General features: G+C 46.5%; 1 protein-coding gene across 2 annotated transcripts in view; it reads right to left on the reverse strand.

Moving 5' to 3' along the window:
• Positions 1-252: 252 nt before the first annotated feature.
• IRS2 (insulin receptor substrate 2) overlaps positions 253-21409 on the reverse strand; it is a 29326-nt gene continuing 8169 nt past the window's right edge. The window contains exons 2-3 of one of the 2 annotated variants that reach the window (XM_077314430.1): positions 16478-16527; positions 253-6231 (exon numbers count right to left, since the gene is read on the reverse strand). In XM_077314430.1, coding sequence (XP_077170545.1) covers positions 16520-16527 — 8 coding nt within the window. In that variant the 3' untranslated portion in view covers positions 253-6231; positions 16478-16519. The remainder of the gene's footprint in view (positions 6232-16477; positions 16528-21409) is intronic. The other variant, XM_077314438.1, reaches the window with a different exon arrangement.

Below are 21409 nucleotides of genomic sequence, written 5' to 3' on the forward strand. Positions count from 1 at the left end.
TTAGAGTAGGGTTAGTCAACCTGTGGTCCTCCAGATGTCCATGGACTACAATTCCCATGAGCCCCTGCCAGCGTTTGCTGTTTTAGAGGACTCTTATATTTGTGTGGCATGACATGGAATTAAACACGCCTTTTAATATAAGGTACATATTTATCCCATCATAAACTGTATTAATAGGTCTCTCTGTGTAAGGATGAAAATGGTTTCATGCTAACAAACAAAACCTCTGCAGAGAACAGACCCTTCCAAGTCTTTATTCCTTTAATAAATAACATTTTATTGCATATGGCTATTAAGTAGAGCAGCCAGGATCAATACAGACTAAAATACATGACGCTACTCTAGATCCAAGTATTCTCATCCCAGCTGCATCACGGATTACTCCTATATACAGTGTGTACATTGGAAGACACAGCAAGATAAGTTAAGTCTCTTGTCATATCACAATAGCAAGAAATATATTTACTATCTCAATATCCAGAAATCATGATGTATTCAAAAAGAAAACACTGCTTCTTCACTAACTGTTCGTGTTACATAGCAAAAAATATTTTAAAATTTAAGGGGGGGGAATCAAGCAAAATATACAAAGACCCCAAATATACATTGCAAAGTGTTTGTTTGTTTGTTTTTTAAATCAAACTTAATATTTATACATTTTGGTTCCATATTGTAAACTAAATTAAGAATGTATATATTTGCATATGCCTCTTGTGAAATGTACAGTATAGATGAGAACCCGGTTAGAGAGTCAAGTTCCTTTGTTTTTGACGCAGCAGACTTCTGGTTGCGGCATCAGAAAAGAACAGAAGGGAGAAAAGTTAAATTTTGGTTTCCACAAGTCCAACATTCCCCCGTTTGCTAGGGCAGTGGTCCTCAACCTTTTTATCACTGGGAACCGGTCAGCACTTGACAATTTTAGTGAGGCCCGAGGGGGGGGGGTAGTCTTTTGCCGAGGGACGTCACCAATGCCGCCTGACCCCTGCTCCACTTGCTTTCCCGCCGGTGCTCCAGACTTCCCGTCGCCCGCAGCAGCTGCACAGTGCCACGCCAAGGGGGAGCCCCAGCCATGGCGGCCACTGGAGAGCACAAAGGTGAGCCGCCGTCAGAGTAGCAGGGCAGCCCCCGAGGCAGCAGACAGGGAGGAGGACGAGAAGGAGCCGCAGACCGGTACTGACTGAGCCGCAGACCGGTACCCGTCTCCAGACCAGGGGTTGGGGACCGCTGTGCTAGGGGACATCCTACACAATCAACTTCATTACAGAACTGGTTAACAGAACAGGTCAAGAGTGACATTCCGGTGAGGAATAATTTTGCCAGCATATGCATGATGATATCCCCTCCCCCTCCCCAATGCCCTTAGGAGGAACACTAAATGATTGGGGAGGGGGATTACATTCAGGTTTGTCTTGTAATACAATCTTCTGTTCTAAGGTTCAGCAAGAAAGCAGGAAGACTTTGCATTGTATTCGGCTTGAGCATTAAGACACTCTGGCTCCTTTTCGTCTCCGTAGTAATAAAGATGTCATGCTTCATTTCCAATTTACATCCGAGTTCGTCCCTTAATAAAGAGAACTCGGGGGGGGGGGGTTAGGGCGGAACAATCACATGGCGTACCTTTATAGTCTGAGGACACAGTACGCAAAAAGCCCATCACATGGCAAAATTCCGGTATAATTATATCTGGATGTTTTTGTTAAGTTTTACACCCCCAAAAATTCTGTAGCTGAAGAGCACCCGGGGGGGTCACACTCTTGCATGGCTTACAGCCAGGACAACACCCTCAGGACTGCTATGGCTGCCTACAGCCCTCGTTATCTCAACATAGATGCGACAGATTTGCCCGGGTAAATTCTCCTAGAAAAAAAAATATATTTACACAAGCTACAAAACTGCATTCTTAGGAACTGTGTGAAAAATCGTTTCCCCCTTTTGGAAGCTAAAACACTGGTTTTAATTACGTTTTAATTACAACGGTTCTACAAGTCAGCCCTGAGGTGACATTTTTTTCAAACAAGGCCTTTCGAGACATATACTAAATACTTCCTCATTCTGTTATTTTCTTTTTGTCAATAGAGAGGGAACAAATTTAATCACGAAGCTGCTTAGGGGTAGTCAAACGGCGGCCCTCCAGATGTCCGTGGACTACAATTCCCATGAGCCCCTGCCAGCTTTCCCTTCGTCTCCTCACAACAGATACCCTGTGAGGTAGGTGGGGCTGAGTGAGCTCAAACAGGGCTGCTCTGTGAGAAAAGCCTTAAGAGAACTGTGGCTGGCCCAAGGTTGCTCAGCTGGCTGCATGTGGAGGAGTGGGGAATCGAATCCAGTTCTCCAGTTTAGAATCTGCCACTCTTAAGCACTACACCACACTGGCTCACGAGAAGGAACTGTATTGTAAAAGCAATAAATCAGTAAGAATGTTCCACGGGTCAAGTTTTCTTTGAGATTCACAAATATATGCCCAAAGTCATTTTAAAAGGAAGTCTTAAATTTTGCAGATGTTTCCCCGCGATGTGATGATAGAACCTTTGGCCACAATGGACTGCTTGATCTCTCAAGACTAACAGATCACTTTAATCCACAAAATGAAGAAACGCGTGTTCCAAATGATACACCAGGATATGACGCCTGTTGAGTGCTTACTGGCTGAAGTTTGCTAACTGCATGCATAGAAAAACTCTTCAAGGAATCCTTTGCATTAGCATGACCCAACTTCTGAATGCCGGTCCTTTTTTTCTGACTGGCCCAGAGTGACAATGGATATCAGAGGAAATGTCAGACATCAAGCTCATTTGAAGTCTCTCAGTACCGTTTCAATGCCACAGCCTCAATCCCCGGGTAAGAAAAGGCAGTTTCAGAGATGTAAGCATAGATTGGCAATCCAGTACCATAAGAGGGACCTGAAATTACTCGCTTGGGAGACAAATGTAAAATTTGGCGATGGCAGCGAAGACAAGGCCAGCCCAAAATGGATGGACAGGAGAAAATTGCTACATAGCCTTTAAAACTACATAGATTTATCAATGGATTGAGCAACCTCCTAGCACCAAAGAAAAAGAACAAAAACTGTGTTCAAGTAGATTCAAGTGGGTCGCCATATTGGTCTGAAGTAGCACAACAAAATGGAGTCCAGCGGCACCTTTAAGACCAACGAAGATTTATTCAAGGCGTGAGGAAGAGTGCTTGCACTCGAAAGCTCACGCCTTGAATAAATCTTTGTCGGTCTTAAAGGTGCCACTGGCCTCTTGATTTTGTTGTGTTCAAGTAGTGACAAAAAAGCGGATGGTACCACAATGGAGTTAACGGCACGTCTGCCAGTTGTATATCTTGCTGTGGCAAAACTACGACATAACACTCCTCCCTGCAAAACACTGGGCTGCCATTAAAACGATGAATAAAGGAAATAAGGAATTAGGAATCTTAAGCTTCATGCCAAAGGAGCAGGCCTCACTGTCCGTCAAAACACCCAGCAATTCACACCTTCAAAGCTCTTTCCAAAGCAACCACTAACTATAAAACTCAGAATTTAACTCTGAAGACTGCGGATGGCACAACTCAACTGTCCGCTGTTCACAAATCTAAGAACATCAAGCTGGCAAAGAATTTCACCGAGCCCTTCACGATAAATACCCGAAGCATGACGGTGTTCACCCATTGTTTGAAACACAACCTGAATAATCTGTTAAGAATTATGATTAGAGGCAAGAGTTCCAGGGTGTCTTGCCAAGAAACGGCGAAGTCAACGGCTGCGCCAGCGTTTCAAAGGCTATAATGAAGCTGTTGTCACATATCTGCGCTAAAGAGGTGCTAACCGAATGCCTTGTAAACAAGAAGCTACAGTGCACCAAAGACGGTGCAAAAGGATTTTGTTACGCAGCACGTTAAAGCGGCTGCCGGACACCGCTCCTTGGATTCGGTTCAGAATACAAAGAAGCTGATACGAAGATGCTTGGTCTGCATGCCACTGAGGCAAAGGAAAAGGGAGCTACCAGACTCCTTATATCCGCAATGGTATTTACATGCCGGGGGGTGTGAAGTGCTTTGTCTGGAGATGAGGTCCAGTGTCTTCGCTGGGGTGTGTGTGTGTGTTTGTGTGTGTGTGTGTGCCTTTTTCAAGGGAATGGACTCCACTTCCTACCATATCTCTATCAAAAAACAGCCTCCTTCCTTGCCTTTTCAAATGTTTGCACCAACATCAGTACTTTCAAAAGAATTTCTAATATACTGACTCTTAAGATGGGGGAAAAAAGTTCTAAGAAGCAAGGAATAGCTTGGTGCTTGTCAAACTACAGTAATGAACCAGTTGCATTCAGAGTACTATTAAGAACATGTTTACAATCCTTCCAGTTTTTCACCTACAAAAGGATGGGTGAGGTTTTCATACAAATAACTTGCATAATCTCATTGGTCCAACAGATATCCAATAAAGAGGTTTGATACCCAAGCGATGTCGAACCATTTTGGTGACACAGTCTGTCTGCAGACCACGGTGTTCAGCTGTGGATATTCAGCTGCAGGGCTTTTCAAATTGAATGAAACCATCTGTATATATTTAATACAAGCACTCCGACATGAAACTACACATGCTCACAGGCCATTATGCTACGCTTACAAGGCTCAGGGGAGGCACCCAGGGAACAGTTTTACATCTTCAGAAGTTTGTTTAGTCTTTGATCAAATACAGACTAGGAACAACACAAGGTTGAAAGGACCACGTTGGTAATAAACAGCCGCCGTGACACTCTTACTATCACAATACTGAGTATGTATCTGCCGTAAATTTGTAGAAGAACGGGTGAAGGTTTAGGCTTTTCCCCTTTCAAATTTTATTCGGCCTCTTTTGCGGGGATATTTCGTACCTAGCAGGAGGGTATGACTGAATAACAAACAACACAATTGTATGCAGTGTTATTCCAGTCTAAACCCACAGAAATAAAGGTGTTTAAACTGGATTAAGTCTGCCTAGGGCCTAGTCTGCACACAATAGATAATGCACTTTCAATGCACTTTAGAAGTAGATTTTCCTGTTCTGCACTAGAAAATCCAGCTGCCAAAGCACATTGAAAGTGCATTATCCTATGTGTGCAGACTAGGCCTAGGGAGGGGAGGTTTACCAACTTCCAGGTGGGGCTCAAAGATCACCCGGAATTACAACTGATCTCCAGCCTTCAGAAATCAATTCCCCTGGAGAAAATGCATGCTTTGAAGGGAGGATGGCATTATATCCCTCTGAGGCGGCTGCCCTTCCAAAACCCCAAGTTCTATTCCAAATCTTCTGCAATTTCTCTACCTGGAGCTGGCAAACCTACCCTGAAGGAATTTTGTTCTAGCACGTTAGTGGGAGGGGAGTTGGGTTTTTTGGTTATTAAAAATACAGCTAGAATCAGGGCCCGCTGACAAACATGAGCACAGAAGCGGGAGAAAAGGCTTTCGCAATGTCAAGAAGTCAAAAAATAAAAAAGCTATACAGAGATGATTATACAAACGTGTCAAGAGGTAAAGAAGGGCAGCCAACTGCCGCTTCGTGATAAGAAGCTCAGTTGCTTCCAGTAGTTAATTTATAATTATCATAAATATCTCAATAAAACTCTAATCTAACAAGTTTTCATCTTGGCTTAACCTTTCCAGCTCCCATCCTGGGCTTTGTGGGATAAGTGAACGTAGCAGCTGGCATGCGCAAACCTCACAGCCCACCAGCGGCAGGATCTCTGTGACGGTTTTAAATAAGGCCGACGAATGTTCAGCACGGAGATAAAAGGAGCGATCCCAGGCATTGTAGACCAGCAATACAAATCCAGTTTCACTTTTGACTGAGGTAGCGCTGTCGTAGATTGGAAAGGATGCCAGTAAACACCAGATCTCACTGCTGGAGCCGGTTGAAAAGTCAAATATCCTACCATACTGATCAATAAATATAGTCCATGTTGTAGTCTGTGTTGACAAGGTGAATGGCCACGTGAACTGGAATAAAACAGCTCGCTTGAAGGAGTTCAGAGTCCTCAAAGGGTTATCTCCAGCACAGTTTATGCAAACAGAAGCACAGTGTGGCGATAAATCCCCTTGAACAAGACACAGGCTGCCTTCCCTACGATATATAAAGCTACGTCAAATAGAATAAAAGAGACCATAAACCAGCTTTAAATTGAATTTTTAAAAAAATTCGAACCAAATAGCTTAAAAAAAAAACAAACGCTGGACGTCTAGGTCATTGGTGGTAAAATTGTTTTCATTCTGAAAAGAGAAAGAGAAATAACAATGTCAGTAAATTCAGCGATAAGAAGAAGAGTTGGTTCTTATACGCTACTTTCCTCTACCAGAGGAGTCCCAAAGCATCTTACAATCCCCTTTCCTCTCCCCACAACAGACACCCTGTGAGGCTTACAATCCCCTTCTCCTTTCTCTCTCCACAACAGACACCTAGTGAGGGAGGTGAGGCTGAGAGAGCCCTGATATTACTGAAGATGAAGAGTTGGTTCCTATATGCCACTTTTCTCTACCCGAAGGAGTCTCAAAGTGGCTTACATTCGCCTTCCCTTTCCTCTCCCCACAACAGACACCCTGTGAGGCTTACAATCCCCTTCCCCTTTCTCTCTCCACAACAGACACCTTGTGAGGGAGGTGAGGCTGAGAGAGCCCTGATATTACTGAAGAAGAAGAGTTGGTTCTTATATGCCACTTTTCTCTACCCCAAGGAGTCTCAAAGCGGCTTACAATCTCCTTCCCTTTCCTCTCTCCACAACAGACACCCTGTGAGGCTTACAATCCCCTTCCCCTTTCTCTCTCCACAACAGACACCTTGTGAGGGAGGTGAGGCTGAGAGAGCCCAGATATTACTGAAGACGAAGAGTTGGTTCTTATATGCCACTTTTCTCTACCCCAAGGAGTCTCAAAGCGGCTTACAATCTCCTTCCCTTTCCTCTCTCCACAACAGACACCCTGTGAGGCTTACAATCCCCTTCCCCTTTCTCTCTCCACAACAGACACCTTGTGAGGGAGGTGAGGCTGAGAGAGCCCAGATATTACTGAAGACGAAGAGTTGGTTCTTATATGCCGCTTTTCTCTACCCGAAGGAGTCTCAAAGCGGCTTACAATCTCCTTCCCTTTCCTCTCCCCACAACAGACACCCTGTGAGGGAGGTGAGGCTGAGAGAGCCCTGATGTTACTGCTTGGTCAGAACAGCTTTATCAGTGCTGTGGCTGGATCTGGATTCAGAAACCCATTTGATTAGTGATACCAGCCTCCAGGTGGGACCTGGGGATCTCCTGGAATTACAGCTGATCTCCTCCAGACTACAGAGATCAGTTCCCCTGGAGAAAATTAATGCTTAGTAAAAGTTAAAATGCTCAGCAGTTCCGGATGGCGGGGGATATTCATGAAATCCATACCAGGAGAGGTGCCTTCCCACAATCCTGCCACTCACCCCCTAACTAAGTCAAACACGTTATATTTGCAAAGGGGGGGGGGGCAGCAAGGCTCTTGCAGAGGCAGAGGGCAGTTCCCAATTGAGTCCTGTCTTTTCAGCAAACTGAAATTCAACCAGAAAGCGAAGGCAACTTGCCACTTCTCCCAATTTCCAGCAGAAAATCATGATTGAGCAGTTTGGGAAGAGGACTGGGCAGGAAAACCCACTGGTGAGTTTAAGGAACCCCTCCGGTACAGCTGCTTACTCTCCCCACGCCCACTTTGGGAAGGTGACATTTGTGGATTGGGGGTGCAGATAAGCCTAATCTCATCCGTTGTCAAAAGCAAAGCGGGGTCAACCATGGATAGGGAGCCACTGAGAATTTCCAGAGTGCAGAGGCCGGCAATGTCAAATCACCTCTGAATTCCACCTGCCTCAAAAACCCTATGGGGTTGCCGTAAACCAGCTAGGGCTGGGTGCTTCGGCACCTGAAGCGGCTGGTCTATCCCAGCACACCCAGCGCCGTGGGGGGGGGGGGGAGGTGCGGCTGTCAGGCACACACATGCTGGCATGGAGCTCCGCACCTGCGTGTGTGCATCCGCCAATGTGCTGACGACCGTGCCTCCTTCCTTCAGGAGAGATCAGCCGCTTTGGGCGCCAAAGCGCCCACCTCTAAAACCGGTGGAGGCATGTTGCAAGGTATTCTGAATCGGTCATGAAAATAAAAGGATTCGCGCCCCATTAAAAAAAAAAAACATTTTATGTTTATGTTTATTGGATTTTTAGTCCACCCCCACCCACCAGCAAGTTGGCTCAGGGCAGTGTACAGAGATATAAAATGCACAATAAAACATACAATAACAGTAGATATAATTAAAATTTAAATTGATTTAAATAAATTGTGATAAAATAAAGCATCCTTAAAATCAGTAGCATCAAAAGAAGGAAGCGTGGCCAGAACAATCTAGCGGGATACCCGCCTTCGAAACAATCCCCACAATAAATGAACTCAATTCAATTGATTCCCCTATTTGGACTATCCCTTATCTAATGCAACCCAAATGGTTACCCAATCAATTCAAACCTATCTTCTAATCTGGGGGTCCTCAACCTCCGGTCTACAGCCTGGTACCGGGCTGCGAAGGCCATAGTACCTGGCCGCCAGCTCCCGCGCCTGCCTCCCCCCTGCAGCTGCTCGCTGCGAGGGGGGGGAAGAGGCAGGCGCAGCCGCCAGCACGCCAGTGATGCAAGCGCGCACAAGCGGAGCTGCTGCGCATGTGCGTTAGCACTACCTGGTGGCAAAAACGTGCATGCGCGACAACTGCGCGTGCACGTTTACGTGCAGCTGCCGCGCATGTGCGGCGGCCGGGCCGTCGGCTCTCCCCCAGCACCGGAGGCGGTCCCCGACCACAAGAAGGTTGGGGACCGCTGTTCTAATCAATTCCTAGATTAATTCAGCTCAAATCGACTATAATCAATCCAATTGGCATCGTAATTAATTTAAACTGATTCCTCCATCCCATCATACCTTGCTAATTCAATCCTTATGAGCTACCCCAATTAATTCACCCAACAGATCCCACTAATCAGTCAGCATCCACTTAACAACTAAAATAACTCATGCTTAATACCCAAACCATGCCAAAGTAACTAATCACACCTAATCAACCCAGAAACACTCCCACCCACCCCCACATTGCTGACTTAGCACACAATCAAATGCGTCTAACACACAACTTAAAACTGGACTGGGCATTTCCTGAGAGGCCATAATTGGCTATCGAGGTCACCCCTCCAGATCCAAACATCACACAGCAAATCACACCCTACTCCTAATTAATAACTGGACTGGGTAGCCCTGAGATGCCTTAACTAGTGATCAGAGCCATTCCTCCAGAAAACACATAAACCCATCAATCACCAATCAATCACCCTGATACCAATCACACACCAAGCAGGAACCAGGGTCTAAAATAAGCCCTAGCTAACAAGGGGAGTAAGACAAACACCCAACAATTTCCAACAGGACCCAATAAGGAAACAAAGTGGTCAGAAATGAAAGAAACCAATAACTCCACATATGGACACCCTATCTACATCGGTATAATTGAGGGAGAGTCAACAACAGGGGGCCCAAGGGGGTCAGGGGTCCCGATATTGAGGGGAAGAGGCTGAGACAGCAGTGGGGGGAGGAGGGACGAGATGGGGAATCCGAGATACAGTCATGTTCGGACCCCTTCCAACCTCCGCTCCATCCGTCAGGACAATAGGGTGGAGGCAGAAGGGAATAAATCACTTCCAACACTGATTAACAACAAAGCAGAAAATAAGAGATATGGCGTGTGTGACGGAAACCTGGGTCAGGGAGGGTAAAACTGTTGCCCTTAAAGAGCTAGCCTGGGTTTTCTGTCCTCCATCAGTCTTAGACTGTGGGCAGGGAAGAGTAGTGGCTATCCTAAAGCGAGAGTATTTCTCCTTCAAGGCTTTCCCCACATTGTCAATCCCAGAAATTGAATGTGAGCTACCACCCTCCAGAAATGGGATGGACCAAGTGTAAAGGCCTGCTCATGAACCACCTATAATATGGCTTAAATACAATATTAAAAGCCTTATAAAACACCCCTAAGTCTGCCCTCAAATAATCAACCAACTCCCTTTCAAAATGCCATTAATTTGGACAAAGGTTCTAATCTGAACCAAGACACAGAACGACACCCTATTGTCAAAGCAATGCTCCCAGTCCCCCCCCCCCAATTTTTTAGAGGGGTGTTGGCAAGGAAAGAACTTTTTGCCTGTGTGTAGCACCCTCCATGTTCTGATAAGAGTGATTTATCTTCTCTCCTAATCCTACATACACACGATCCCAAAGGAACACTTTTAAACCTTGCAGGCAATCCAGCTACTCAATTCTGACCTTAAGACAATCAAAGGACACTCATTCCTGGTCAGCTTTGTAATCAGGTCAACTCTTTTTCCTCCTTGAGGAGGAAACAGTCCAGGGTCCAAGACTGCATTTTCCCTGCACAAGGTGAGAGTCTCATGTTGTGGAGGAGAAGCTGATATCAGTGCGGAATTCAGCTGTAGTACTTCTTGTTACGGTCTAAAGACAATAGCCCACCTATAATTTCCTACACAACACAGCTCTTTCTAGAAGAGAAACCTGGCTGGGTTTCAAGGAAGTGCCATTCCGCAATTCATTCCTGTAAGTGCCCTTGCCCACATACACACTTCAGTGTGTGACAGAAGCATGCTTGGTGATTCCGCCCACTGTGTTGTACAGAGCAAGAGCACGGCTGTAACTTCCCACACTGGGTACACACAAGCAGAATAAAGTAGACTCAAGATCAGAACACTGTATGGGCCTCCCCTGCCGGTTTGGGGTCTCCTCCTACATCCTCCCTCCTATGGGGAATCAACAGCAATGACTCAGCACAGAAGAAGAGTTGGTTCTGATATGCTGCTTTTCTCTACCTCAAGGAGTCTCAGAGCGGCTTACAATCACCTTACCTTTCCTCTCCCCACAATAGACACCCTGCGAGGGAGGTGAGGCTGAGAGAGCCCTGAGATCACTGAAGAAGAAGAGTTGGTTGAGAGAGCCTGGTATTATTGCTCGGTCAGAAGAGCTTTATCAGTGCTGTGGCGAGCCCAAGGTCACGCAGCTGGCTGCATGTGGGGGAGGAGCAGGGAATCAAACCCAGCTCACCAGATTAAAAGTCCGCACTCCTAACCACTTTACCAAGATGGCATTGTACAATTAGTACAGGATACCTATTTGTAGCTTTTTAGTTGTTTTAATTGTATTTTTGTTTTAATAGTTTTATTCTATAAATGCTGTACACTGCCCTCAAATGACAGGTTCAAGAGGGGCGGACTAGAAATATATAAATAATAAATAACTAAATATGGTTACTCTTCAAACATGGATTTCCTACAATCCCATAAACCCATCATGGAATTTGGTCTGATATTTTAGGACGGCCTGCATTCTCCGAGTTAGAGGATAGCCAATCCTTCTGTATACAGTTGCTAGAGAAGACTCTGCTTCCTACACGAAGCCATGGTATAAAGCACCAAAATGGTTCCTATATAAGGAAACCTATTCGAGACAAAGTCCACTGCTGAATAAGGGACACGCAACATTCCCTCTTTCTCTACCACAGCCTTTTTCAACTGTTTACCTGTGGAGGAGTCCCTGAAATATATTCTAAGGTCCCCGGAAATGATGTCAGCTGGCCACACCTTCCTGTCACACCCTATATTGTGTTCCAATAGCGGTCTTCCATTCATCTCCTTCTCAAATTCTAAGGAGATTGTCTGCCCTGCGCAAGTCTAACTTGATGAAGATTCTGGTTCCCTCCACACGCTCCAGGACTTCTGAAATGAGTGGGAGAGGGTACCAGTCCTTGACTGTGATATCATTCAGGGCCCAGTAATCACGGCACATGTGTAGTTCTATGCATTTTTTCTTAACATAAAGAATAGGAGTGGACGCGGGGCTCGTCAAGGGGCAAATGAACCCGCATTGCAGGTTTTTATCAAGAAACTAGCATAGTGCGTACCATTCTGGCTTGGAGAGCACATCCAGTCTCTTTACTGGTAACCAAGCTCCTGGCTTTAAGTCAATCCTGCAATCATATGGGCAATGAGGAGACAGGAGATCCACCCCTTTTTCTCCAAAAATGTCCATGAAATCCCTGTATTCGAGGAAAATCCTCCATCTTGGATTCAGCCGAGAGGTGGGCAGCATGAACGCAGTCCTTGCCAAACCGGACAGCTAACTTTTGCCAGTCGGTTAATGGGTTGTGCTGGGCCAACCAATCCATACCCAGCACCAGGGGAAAGCGGGGAATGTGGGCTACATCAAAAGCCAGGGTTTCTGGGTGTTGCTGCACCTGTAGGAAAAGGGTTCCAGTTTCCCATTTCACCTGGCCCGCCTCTATTAAGCGCCCATCAATTGCCTTCACCCGGGAGGCTACATCCTTGTTCCAGATGGGAACAGCATTTTGTTCTTGAAAAAGTCTTATCCATATACTAGCAAGAAAGCCCATTGTAACCAGGAATGCAATGGGCGCTAGGACCCAGGGGACACTGGGAGGTGCAGATCTCTGTGTCTCTTCTCTCTCCCTCTCACTGGGTGTCACAACAGGAGGCATAGCAGGTAATTAGGGCTGGTTTGTAGGAGGGAAGCAGGGCTGGTGTGCAGTTTGGAGCAGTTGTCTGTCTGTGTCTCTCTCCCTACATCGCAGCAGGGGAGCTCTCTCTGTGTCTTTCTCTCTGTGGCAGCAGGAGCCATAGCAGGTAATTAGGGCTCGTTCTTAGGAGGGAAGCAGGGCTGGTCAGCAGCTTGGGGCAGCTCTCTCTGTGTCTCTCTCTGCCTCCTCCCCCATAGCAGGAGCGAAAGGAGGGAATGAAGGTTTGTGTTCAGTCTGGCAGGGCTCTGTGTGTCTCTCTCTGTCTCTGGCGTGTCTAAGGGGAATGTGATTAGCATCCAGGGAGGGAGGGCGGAAGCTGTAGTGTCAGGGCCAATCAGAGTGCAGCCAGCATTGATGAATGAGTTGCCCCTGAGTCTACCAGAGCATGTACCAGCAGCCACTGCCATTCAGGCAGCTGTAGTGGATTTGGCAGGAATAGATGTTTCAGCACTGTGGTGGGTCCTCCAGTTCCTCATAAACGAGCGGGCCTGACGATGCTTGGGCCAGGCTGTTTCCGACTCCTGCCAAGGAAGCTTACCCTTCTCAAGATATTGCCCTGCATAGTGCCCCGGTCCCCCACAACAGAGGCAAAGATTGTGTTGTTGCTGCCACTGCTTTTCACTGGGGTCCAGCTGAGGACTAACTTCCCCCAACTGCATCAGTTCCCTCAAGTCTAGAGGGGGCAGCGGCTTTGGAGTGGTGGTTCAAGGAGGCGACAGGTGTCCCTGGTTGAGGGTATGTGACCCTGCCCAAGTCAAGCGGCATTCCTCTAGAGCAGGGGTAGTCAACCTGTGGTCCTCCAGATGTTCATGGACTACAATTCCCATGAGCCCCGTGCTGGCAGGGGCTCATGGAAATTGTAGTCCATGAACATCTGGAGGACCACAGCACAGCTGCACCAACTTGCTCAAGGGGGGTGGCTGGTCCACATGTGCTTATTTTTCCAGCACTCATCACTCAGCCATGCCACAAACCAAATGACCACGGTCGGTTCATTCCAGTCCAGATTCTGGGCAATAATCTGTAACTCCGCAGTGCAGTCCTGAACCAACCTCGTACCTTGTTGCAGACTCTGTGCATCTCCGAATGCCTCTCACTTGGTCACAAAAACCTGGAAGCTGGTGAGTTCTGGTGTGTCTGCAAGCAATAAAGGCGTAGCCGAGCAAGTAGCTGGCCCCCTTAACAGGCTAATGGTTAAGCTGACTTTGGCTTGTTCTCTAAGAAACTGTCCGGGCTGAGGTGGGATGCTGGTGCGGTTGAAGGCGCAGCCGGCAAAGAGGGCGGAGTGTCAACCTGGCTGGGACCCAGTTGCTCCTCTTGTTGGGGGCTCAGAACTTGCTGATTGTGCTCCTTGCTGATTGTGCTCCTCGGCGCTCCTCTCTTCTCCCTCTTGCTCTGACAGTGGCAGCTGCATGGAAACTAATGGCTGAAGAGCAGGCTCTGACAGCTAAGGCTCTTGCTCTGAGAAGGGTGGAGGCAGTGGCAGGAGGACTGGACGCAGGGGCATGACACTTCCAGCGTTCCGAAGGGCCTGAAAAATGGTTATCTTCTACCAGTCATTTGGTTGAGGCCAAGGGGTGCACCCTTACCATCTGTATGGGCCCCCAGTGTAGCCCTACACTTGGGCTTCTTCTTCGGCCGCTTGCCCCCATCTGCACCGGGCCAGAGGGTGATATTCCACCTACAGTATGCCCGGCTCACTGGGGATATAAACTAATGGAACGAGTGTCTACGGTTTAGTGAGAAAAATTTTAAACAGATAAATGTTGGGGGTTTTGTGTAGTTTATTGTATTCTAGGTTTTAATCTACATGTTTGTTGTAAGCCGCCCTGAGACCATTCTGGAGAGGGGTGGCCTAGAAAACGAACTAATAAGCAAACCCATAAATATAACATAGAGAATAGTCCTTAAATCAAAAGTAAGTTATCAAGAAACAGAAAAACAATCTTCTTGGACATGAGCAAGACAAAAAGACAAACTTACTCAACATATTGGGGGGGGGGGGGAGATGGGGGAGTACCTGGCTCACACTGACGTCAGGAAATTATGTCCTGAGGCTGCATGGATCTTTAGCAAACCCCAGTACTTCTCTTCTCAGCTCCTCCAAAGAACAAGTTTCCTTCCAGTTTCATTTTACTCTTAAAGCTACCCCCTTGAACGTATTGTCCAGAACAGCGCTGGCATCCAGCCAGTCTTTCTTATGGGGGAACATGTGGCCCAGGGCCTGCCATCTGCCAAATAGGAAGTATTCTGCCAGAGAACGCCAGAGCAGGCTGGTGGCAAACAGACACCAAGTTCCGGATATTTAATAACAGGATCTCTACGAAACCTGGCTATGCAAATCCATATATCTGCCCAGTTGTTCACTGATAGTTGCTTTACAGCAGGGGTAGTCAACCTGTGGTCCTCCAGATGTCCCTGGACTACAATTCCCATGAGCCCCTGCCAGCAAACGCTGGCAGGGGCTCATGGGAATTGTAGTCCATGAGCATCTGGAGCAGTGGTCCCCAACCTTTTTATCACCGGGGATCGGTCAACGCTTGACAATTTTACTGAGGCCCGGGGGGGGGGGGGATAGTTTTTTGCCGAGGGACACTGCCGCCGCTGCCTGAGCCCCTGCTCCGCTTGCTTTCCCGCCGCCCACTGTCTTCCCGCCGCCCACTGGGGAGGGGCGATGTCAGCAGCAGCTGCGCAGTGTCATGCCGAGGGGGAGCCCCAGCGATGGCGGCCACCAGAGCACCAAAGATGAGCCGGCAGCAGAGTGGCAGGGCAGCCCCTGAGGCAGCAGCCGGGGAGGAGGAAGAGGAGGAGCCGCGGCCCGGTACTGACTGATCCACGGACCGGGACCGGTCCCCGGACCGGTGGTTGGGGACCACTGATCTGGAGGACCACAGGTTGACTACTCCTGCTTTACTGAATGAGTAAGTGATGGGGGAGAACCAGACTGAAGAGGGAGTGTTGAGCTGGGCGTGCGGGGGGGGGGGGGAGATTTTTGTACTTGGTATATCTAAAGTAGAAATATACTAGCATTAGCACTTGCCTCGGGAGCTAAGCATTTAGCCCATGCTTACTGTCAATGGTCTCAGCCGCGTAATGACAATCACAATCGGCTGCACAGTTGTAGAGAGGGACTCTAGGCGGTTTAATCTGCCACAATTCAATGCAATACAAAGCTCTTCGCTCAAAGGTGAGACTTTCCTCTACACTGAAACGGCCAGAAGAGCAGCACCTTTCTAGGCCTATTAATTTTTCATACGCTGCAGCCAGCAAAACAGCACCTTTACTCAAATTCAAATTTATTTTAATACAGCACTGCGGCCAGATAAAACAGGTAGCAAGAAAAAACATCTCAGAGTAGAAAATTGCATAATCAGGGAGCCAGTACAAAATTTAAAATATATGAAATTGTATAATTAATGGGTGCATTATAAAAAATGCATAGTAAAATTCCTCTAAAAATCTTCACTTAAGCTTGTTGTCTTTCCTGTGTGCTCAGCTGAGCGCTTAACGCAGTTAAGCCGGAATGCTTGGATTCAAGTCACTTTCATTCCCGCAGCACTGCAATCCAAACCATCAAGATAAAGCCATCAGCAGCAACACTCATTGGCAGAAAACAAATTTAAAAACCACACAGGACAAAATCACCCGCCGAAGGATAAGAATCAATCCGAGGCTTAAAAGACAAAACAAAACGTCTGGCTACGGCAAGGCGACAACAGCGGCCGCGGTTTGGTTTTCTGCACAAAAGACAATTTTAATGCCCAGATAAGGCCAGTTCCACAAATGCCTAAGCTTCCATTTTTTGTTTCAGACACATACGCAAGTCCAATTTTTTTTGCGAAAACAAAAACAGACCAAAAAAAAAAAAAAAAAGGTTCCTTACCGACTGGGTCTCTTGTTCTCTGGGATCAACAGGGTAACAATTCTAACAAACTGGGGAAACAAAAGAAAAGGGTAAGGTCCCTTCACATCTCCTTTTCACATTTCCCCCCACCTGTCTTATGTGTTGCAGAGGTCAGCCGGGCAACCTGTGTTCCACCATCACTGCTTCTGAGATGCTGATATTCAGTTTGGGAGCCCACTCCCAGTTCACAGACCCATGCCTGCCACGGACCCCACCTCTCACCCAACCCATCTCACAAATCCCTCATCCCCCCCCCTCAATCCCACTTCCCCTTTTCTCCATATCCGGCCTCTGCAGAATAGACATTCCTAAAAGAGTGCGGCTGACAGAGCATTTAGACTTCTTCCTAGCATCCCAAGGGTCCTTGCTGGCAGTATCAACAACAGCTGCATGCAAAGGAATACAAGTAAGGAATACATGTAACTAAACTCTCTTTCATGGCTCCCCAGTCTCCATGGACATCTAGGGAGCCATGATTTGGCCACCCCCTACTCTAAAGCTTTCGATTATTTTGGGGAAAATGTTTACCACTTTGCGTCGATGAGCAGACAGCGTGGTTTCAACCTGCTTTCCTTACTCTAGATTAGCGATCCCCAACCTGTGGGCCGCGGACCACATGTGGTCCTTTGACTAATTGGAGGTGGGCCGCGAAGGATGCCTTCCCCCCCCCGGCCCTTTACTTCACCCCCCCCCGGCCCTTTACAATACACTTCGGGTGTCATTGTCTCCCATCACTCCCAGATGGGACTATCTCGTTGCAGAGAAACAAGCTCAGGGTTCCCATTGATTTGTCATTGTCATTAGTTAAAATTTCCATGAAAATAAAATGTTCCTTATGTTCATTGTTGTGGTGTGTCTGTATCTTATTTTGAAGGGAAGTTTAAACATTACCATAGCGATCAGAGAGCGTTAGGGCAGTGGTTGAGAGTAGAGGAGTAAACTACCCCCCCCACCGGGCCTCAGTAAAATTGTCAAGCGTTGAGTGGTCCCCGGTGATAAAAAGGTTGGGGACCACTGCTCTAGATCAAGCTATCTCAACTAGGGTTTCATGAAACCCTGGGGTTCCTTGACAGCCCTGGAAGGGTTTCCCAAATGGGTGGGAATTAATTTCTGATCTATTTTTAAAATGTGTTCAATAATACCATATATGGGCATGTTGACCCCCCTCCCCTCCAGAATGTCCAATGATAGGCCTGGCGGTAGTGAGAAGGGGAGGGGCTCTGGGTGGGTGTGTCCACAGCTTTGCTTCTCAACCATATTCTGCACTATGACACCACTTCTGGGGTTTCTCAAAGCCTGAAAAATGTTTCAGGGGTTTCTCTTGAGAAAAGCAGTTCTAGAGACACTCACAGATATGAAGATCTTTTCAACAATCCGGGAAAGCTTTTACTGCCGGTTTAACTTCCTGCACATCATTTACATTCAATGTTTGATCGGGTCAGCTGTACGGCACTGAGAAATGTCATACAGTTACATAAAGTTTTCCAGAAGTTCTGCAGGCACAGAAAACCATCGGCCCTAATGCCAAGAATGACTGGAATTAGCAGCAGCTTAATAGAGCAATAGAGTAAGAAACCATTTAGTTTTGAGTTTAATAATTGCTTTTTATATAGAATAGAATTATACAGAACTAGGTTTGGCAACATGAACATGGGAGGGGCCATGGATCCGTGGAAATGCATCTGCTTGAGATGCAGAAGATCCCAGGTTCAAATCCGTGGCTTGTTGTTGTTGTTATACGTTCAGTCGTGTCCGACCCTCGGCGATTCTATAGGAAAGTCTCTGCCTATAGGAAAGTCTCTGACTGCTTCTTTTAGTTGGTTCATGGTCATCCCTGTTCTTAAAAGCAGGCAGCCTGTTCCTTTTAAACTGGAGATGCCAGGGATTTGAACCTGGGATCTTCTGAAAGACCTCAGAGTAGACCAGGGGTGGGCAAACTGTGGCCCTCCAGAGGTCCATGGACTACAATTCCCAAGAATTGGGAATTCTCTTGGGAATTATAGTCCATGGACCTTTGGAGGGCCACAGTTTGCCCTCTCCTGGAGTAGTACTGATTTTGAGGGACCAAGGATCTGATTCAATATAAAACAACTCCATGTGTTCAACACATTAGGACGCAACAGGGAATATTCATTACTATACAAGAATTCAGGTTTTCATTTCAACAAATACTGACATACCCTTAATATAAACTGTTGAACCCATAATATTTACTGTCCTTCCAATATTTACCAAATGCTGTGCATAGCTGATGTGGGCACCGTCACTTTGCATAGACAGAAAGTTAACTGTAAAAAGGGTTGAGAATTTGGGGGAGGATAAAGGGTTAGTCAGAGTCTTGTTCATCACTCTTAGGTAAAGGTAAAGGTATCCCCTGGGCGAGCACCGGGTCATGTCTGACCCTTGGGGTGACGCCCTCCAGCGTTTTCATGGCAGATTCAATACGGGGTGGTTTGCCAGTGCCTTCCCCAGTCATTACCGTTTTACTCCCCAGCAAGCAAGCTGGGTACTCATTTTACCGACCTCGGAAGGATGGAAGGCTGAGTCGACCTTGAGCCAGCTGCTGGGATCGAACTCCCAGCCTCATGGGCAGAGCTTTCAGACTGCATGTCTGCTGCCTTACCACTCTGCGGCACAAGAGGCTCTCGTCACTCTTAAAGGTAAAGGTATCCCCTGTGCCAGCACCGAGTCATGTCTGACCCTTAGGGTGACGCCCTCTAGCGTTTTCATGGCAGACTCAATACGGGGTGGTTTGCCAGTGCCTTCCCCAGTCATTACCGTTTACCCCCCAGCAAGCTGGGTACTCATTTTACCGACCTCGGAAGGATGGAAGGCTGAGTCGACCTTGAGCCGGCTGCTGGGATTGAACTCCCAGCCTCATGGGCAAAGCTTTCAGATGGCTGCCTTACCACTCTGTGCCACAAGAGGCTCTTCTCGTCACTCTTAGGGTATGGCAAATTCCCATTAGTCCTACAAAATCTGGCAAAGGGTTTTTTTGGGGGGGGGATGCTGCCAACTCACAGCTGACTTATGGAAACCCGACTGGGTTTTCAAGATGAGATATTCGGAAGTGGTTTGCCATTTCCTGAGTCTGTACAGCAACTCTTGACTTCCTTGGTGGTCTTCCACGGGCCATGCTTATTTCAAAGGGTTTTTCAATCCAAAAGGAAACAAATGTTGAGACAAAAATACCTCAACGCACATTTTGATTGTTTCTGAGTTTAAACACTTTCATTTGCACCTGCCAGTTTTTGTAAAGCTTTCTTAGACCTTTCTTTCCAGTTCAAAAATGATACCATTGGTTTCATGAAAGGCCTAAAACCGCTACTGAAATGCAAGGTTACAATTCTACTCAATTGGCTAATTTAAAATGGATCAGGAGAAAAATATCTGGGCAACCTCTACATACTCCCTAGGAAATGAACCTACTCAACACAACAGAGTGGCAAGGCTACTCTGCGTTTGGTTTAGTTGCAGGGGGAAAGGACTAAGGAACTAATAATTAAACTCTTATTCTCCAGCAATGCAGCTGTATCATCATTCATCAGAGTGTATGCAGAGCAATTCTCCAAATAGACAGGAGGTGCCCCAGCCATCTACTTTGTGTATGTGTGTGCGTGCATGTGTGTGTACATGCTTTCTTACAAAGAGTGGAGCTAATCCCAATGAACTAATGAAGAGATTAGCTGGTATTAAAAGCAACCACCCTTGCAAACGTTTTAGTCTAACTTGTAAACATGGCACAGCATGCAAAACTTAGGGAATGCTACCTATAGGACCCAACTTTGTCACCACTTCACAATGTATACGTAGTGTTGCCAACCTTTTGGTGCTGGCTGGACAACTGCTGGGATTATAATTGATCTTCAAATGACTGAGATCACTTCACCTGGAGAAAACAGCCCCTTAGTAAGGCAGACTCTATGGCAAATGTCCATGAACTACAATTCCCATGAGCCCCAGGCGACAGCAACAGTTCGGCCACCCCGCCCCAGTCTGACCTTCCCCAGTCCCTCCACCCCCAAAATGTACAGGTATTTCCCAACTCAGAACTGGTAACCCTGGTTTATACATGTCTTTGTAAACATAATCTTAATGCAGCCATTTAAAATCAATAGATCAAGTCAGGGGTACAAGAGGAAATCTACACTAAAGTGATTTTGCTTATGAAAAGGGATCACACGCACAGAGTGACTAAACTGGATTTTGGGTCAGATTGTTAGGAAATATTTTCATTTCTACATTCCGTGAAATTATTGTGAATCTTTTTTTTTTTAAACTCTCTAATGGGACTGCATTAAAAGCACTATTTCCTGGAGCGATATTTATTTTTAAAATTAATTGCAACACTGCACCAGAATTCGCTTCTTAAAAGAAAAAGAAGCGCTAAACCAAGCCCACAAATTGAGATCTTTCTCCAAAACGAAAACAACACAAGCTGACATAAGCTTTGGTCACTAATTTAAAAGAGACCGAACACTCAGAAGTGGCCCTTCACAGCAGATTTCTTCTGGTACAAACAACAGCTCACTGTCTGCCATTTAGCTTAATCCATTTAAAATGAATTATGACAGTTCGGAAATTGACTGTTTAACCTAAACAAGAAAATTCCACTCAATGCCAGTTACAAAACGGTTTTTGTAAATGGGTGGCCAACACAGTACCTGACAGAGTATTTAAAAAAATGACAAAGCGAGCACTGAAGAGAGTTAATGCCCTTAAAAATAACACCTGTTTTAAATGTTCATTAGCACCAGGTGATATTTCCTTCTAAAAGAATTCTGCAATATTTGTTTTCACATTTAAACATTTTTTTCCAATATGAAAGCAATCCACAGAGCAAATCCTAAGGTTGTCCTGCAGGGGTAGTCAACCTGTGGTCCTCCAGATGTCCATGACTACAATTCCCAT

Source organism: Paroedura picta, chromosome 1 (assembly GCF_049243985.1).
Source record: "Paroedura picta isolate Pp20150507F chromosome 1, Ppicta_v3.0, whole genome shotgun sequence".
Lineage (NCBI taxonomy): Eukaryota > Metazoa > Chordata > Lepidosauria > Squamata > Gekkonidae > Paroedura > Paroedura picta.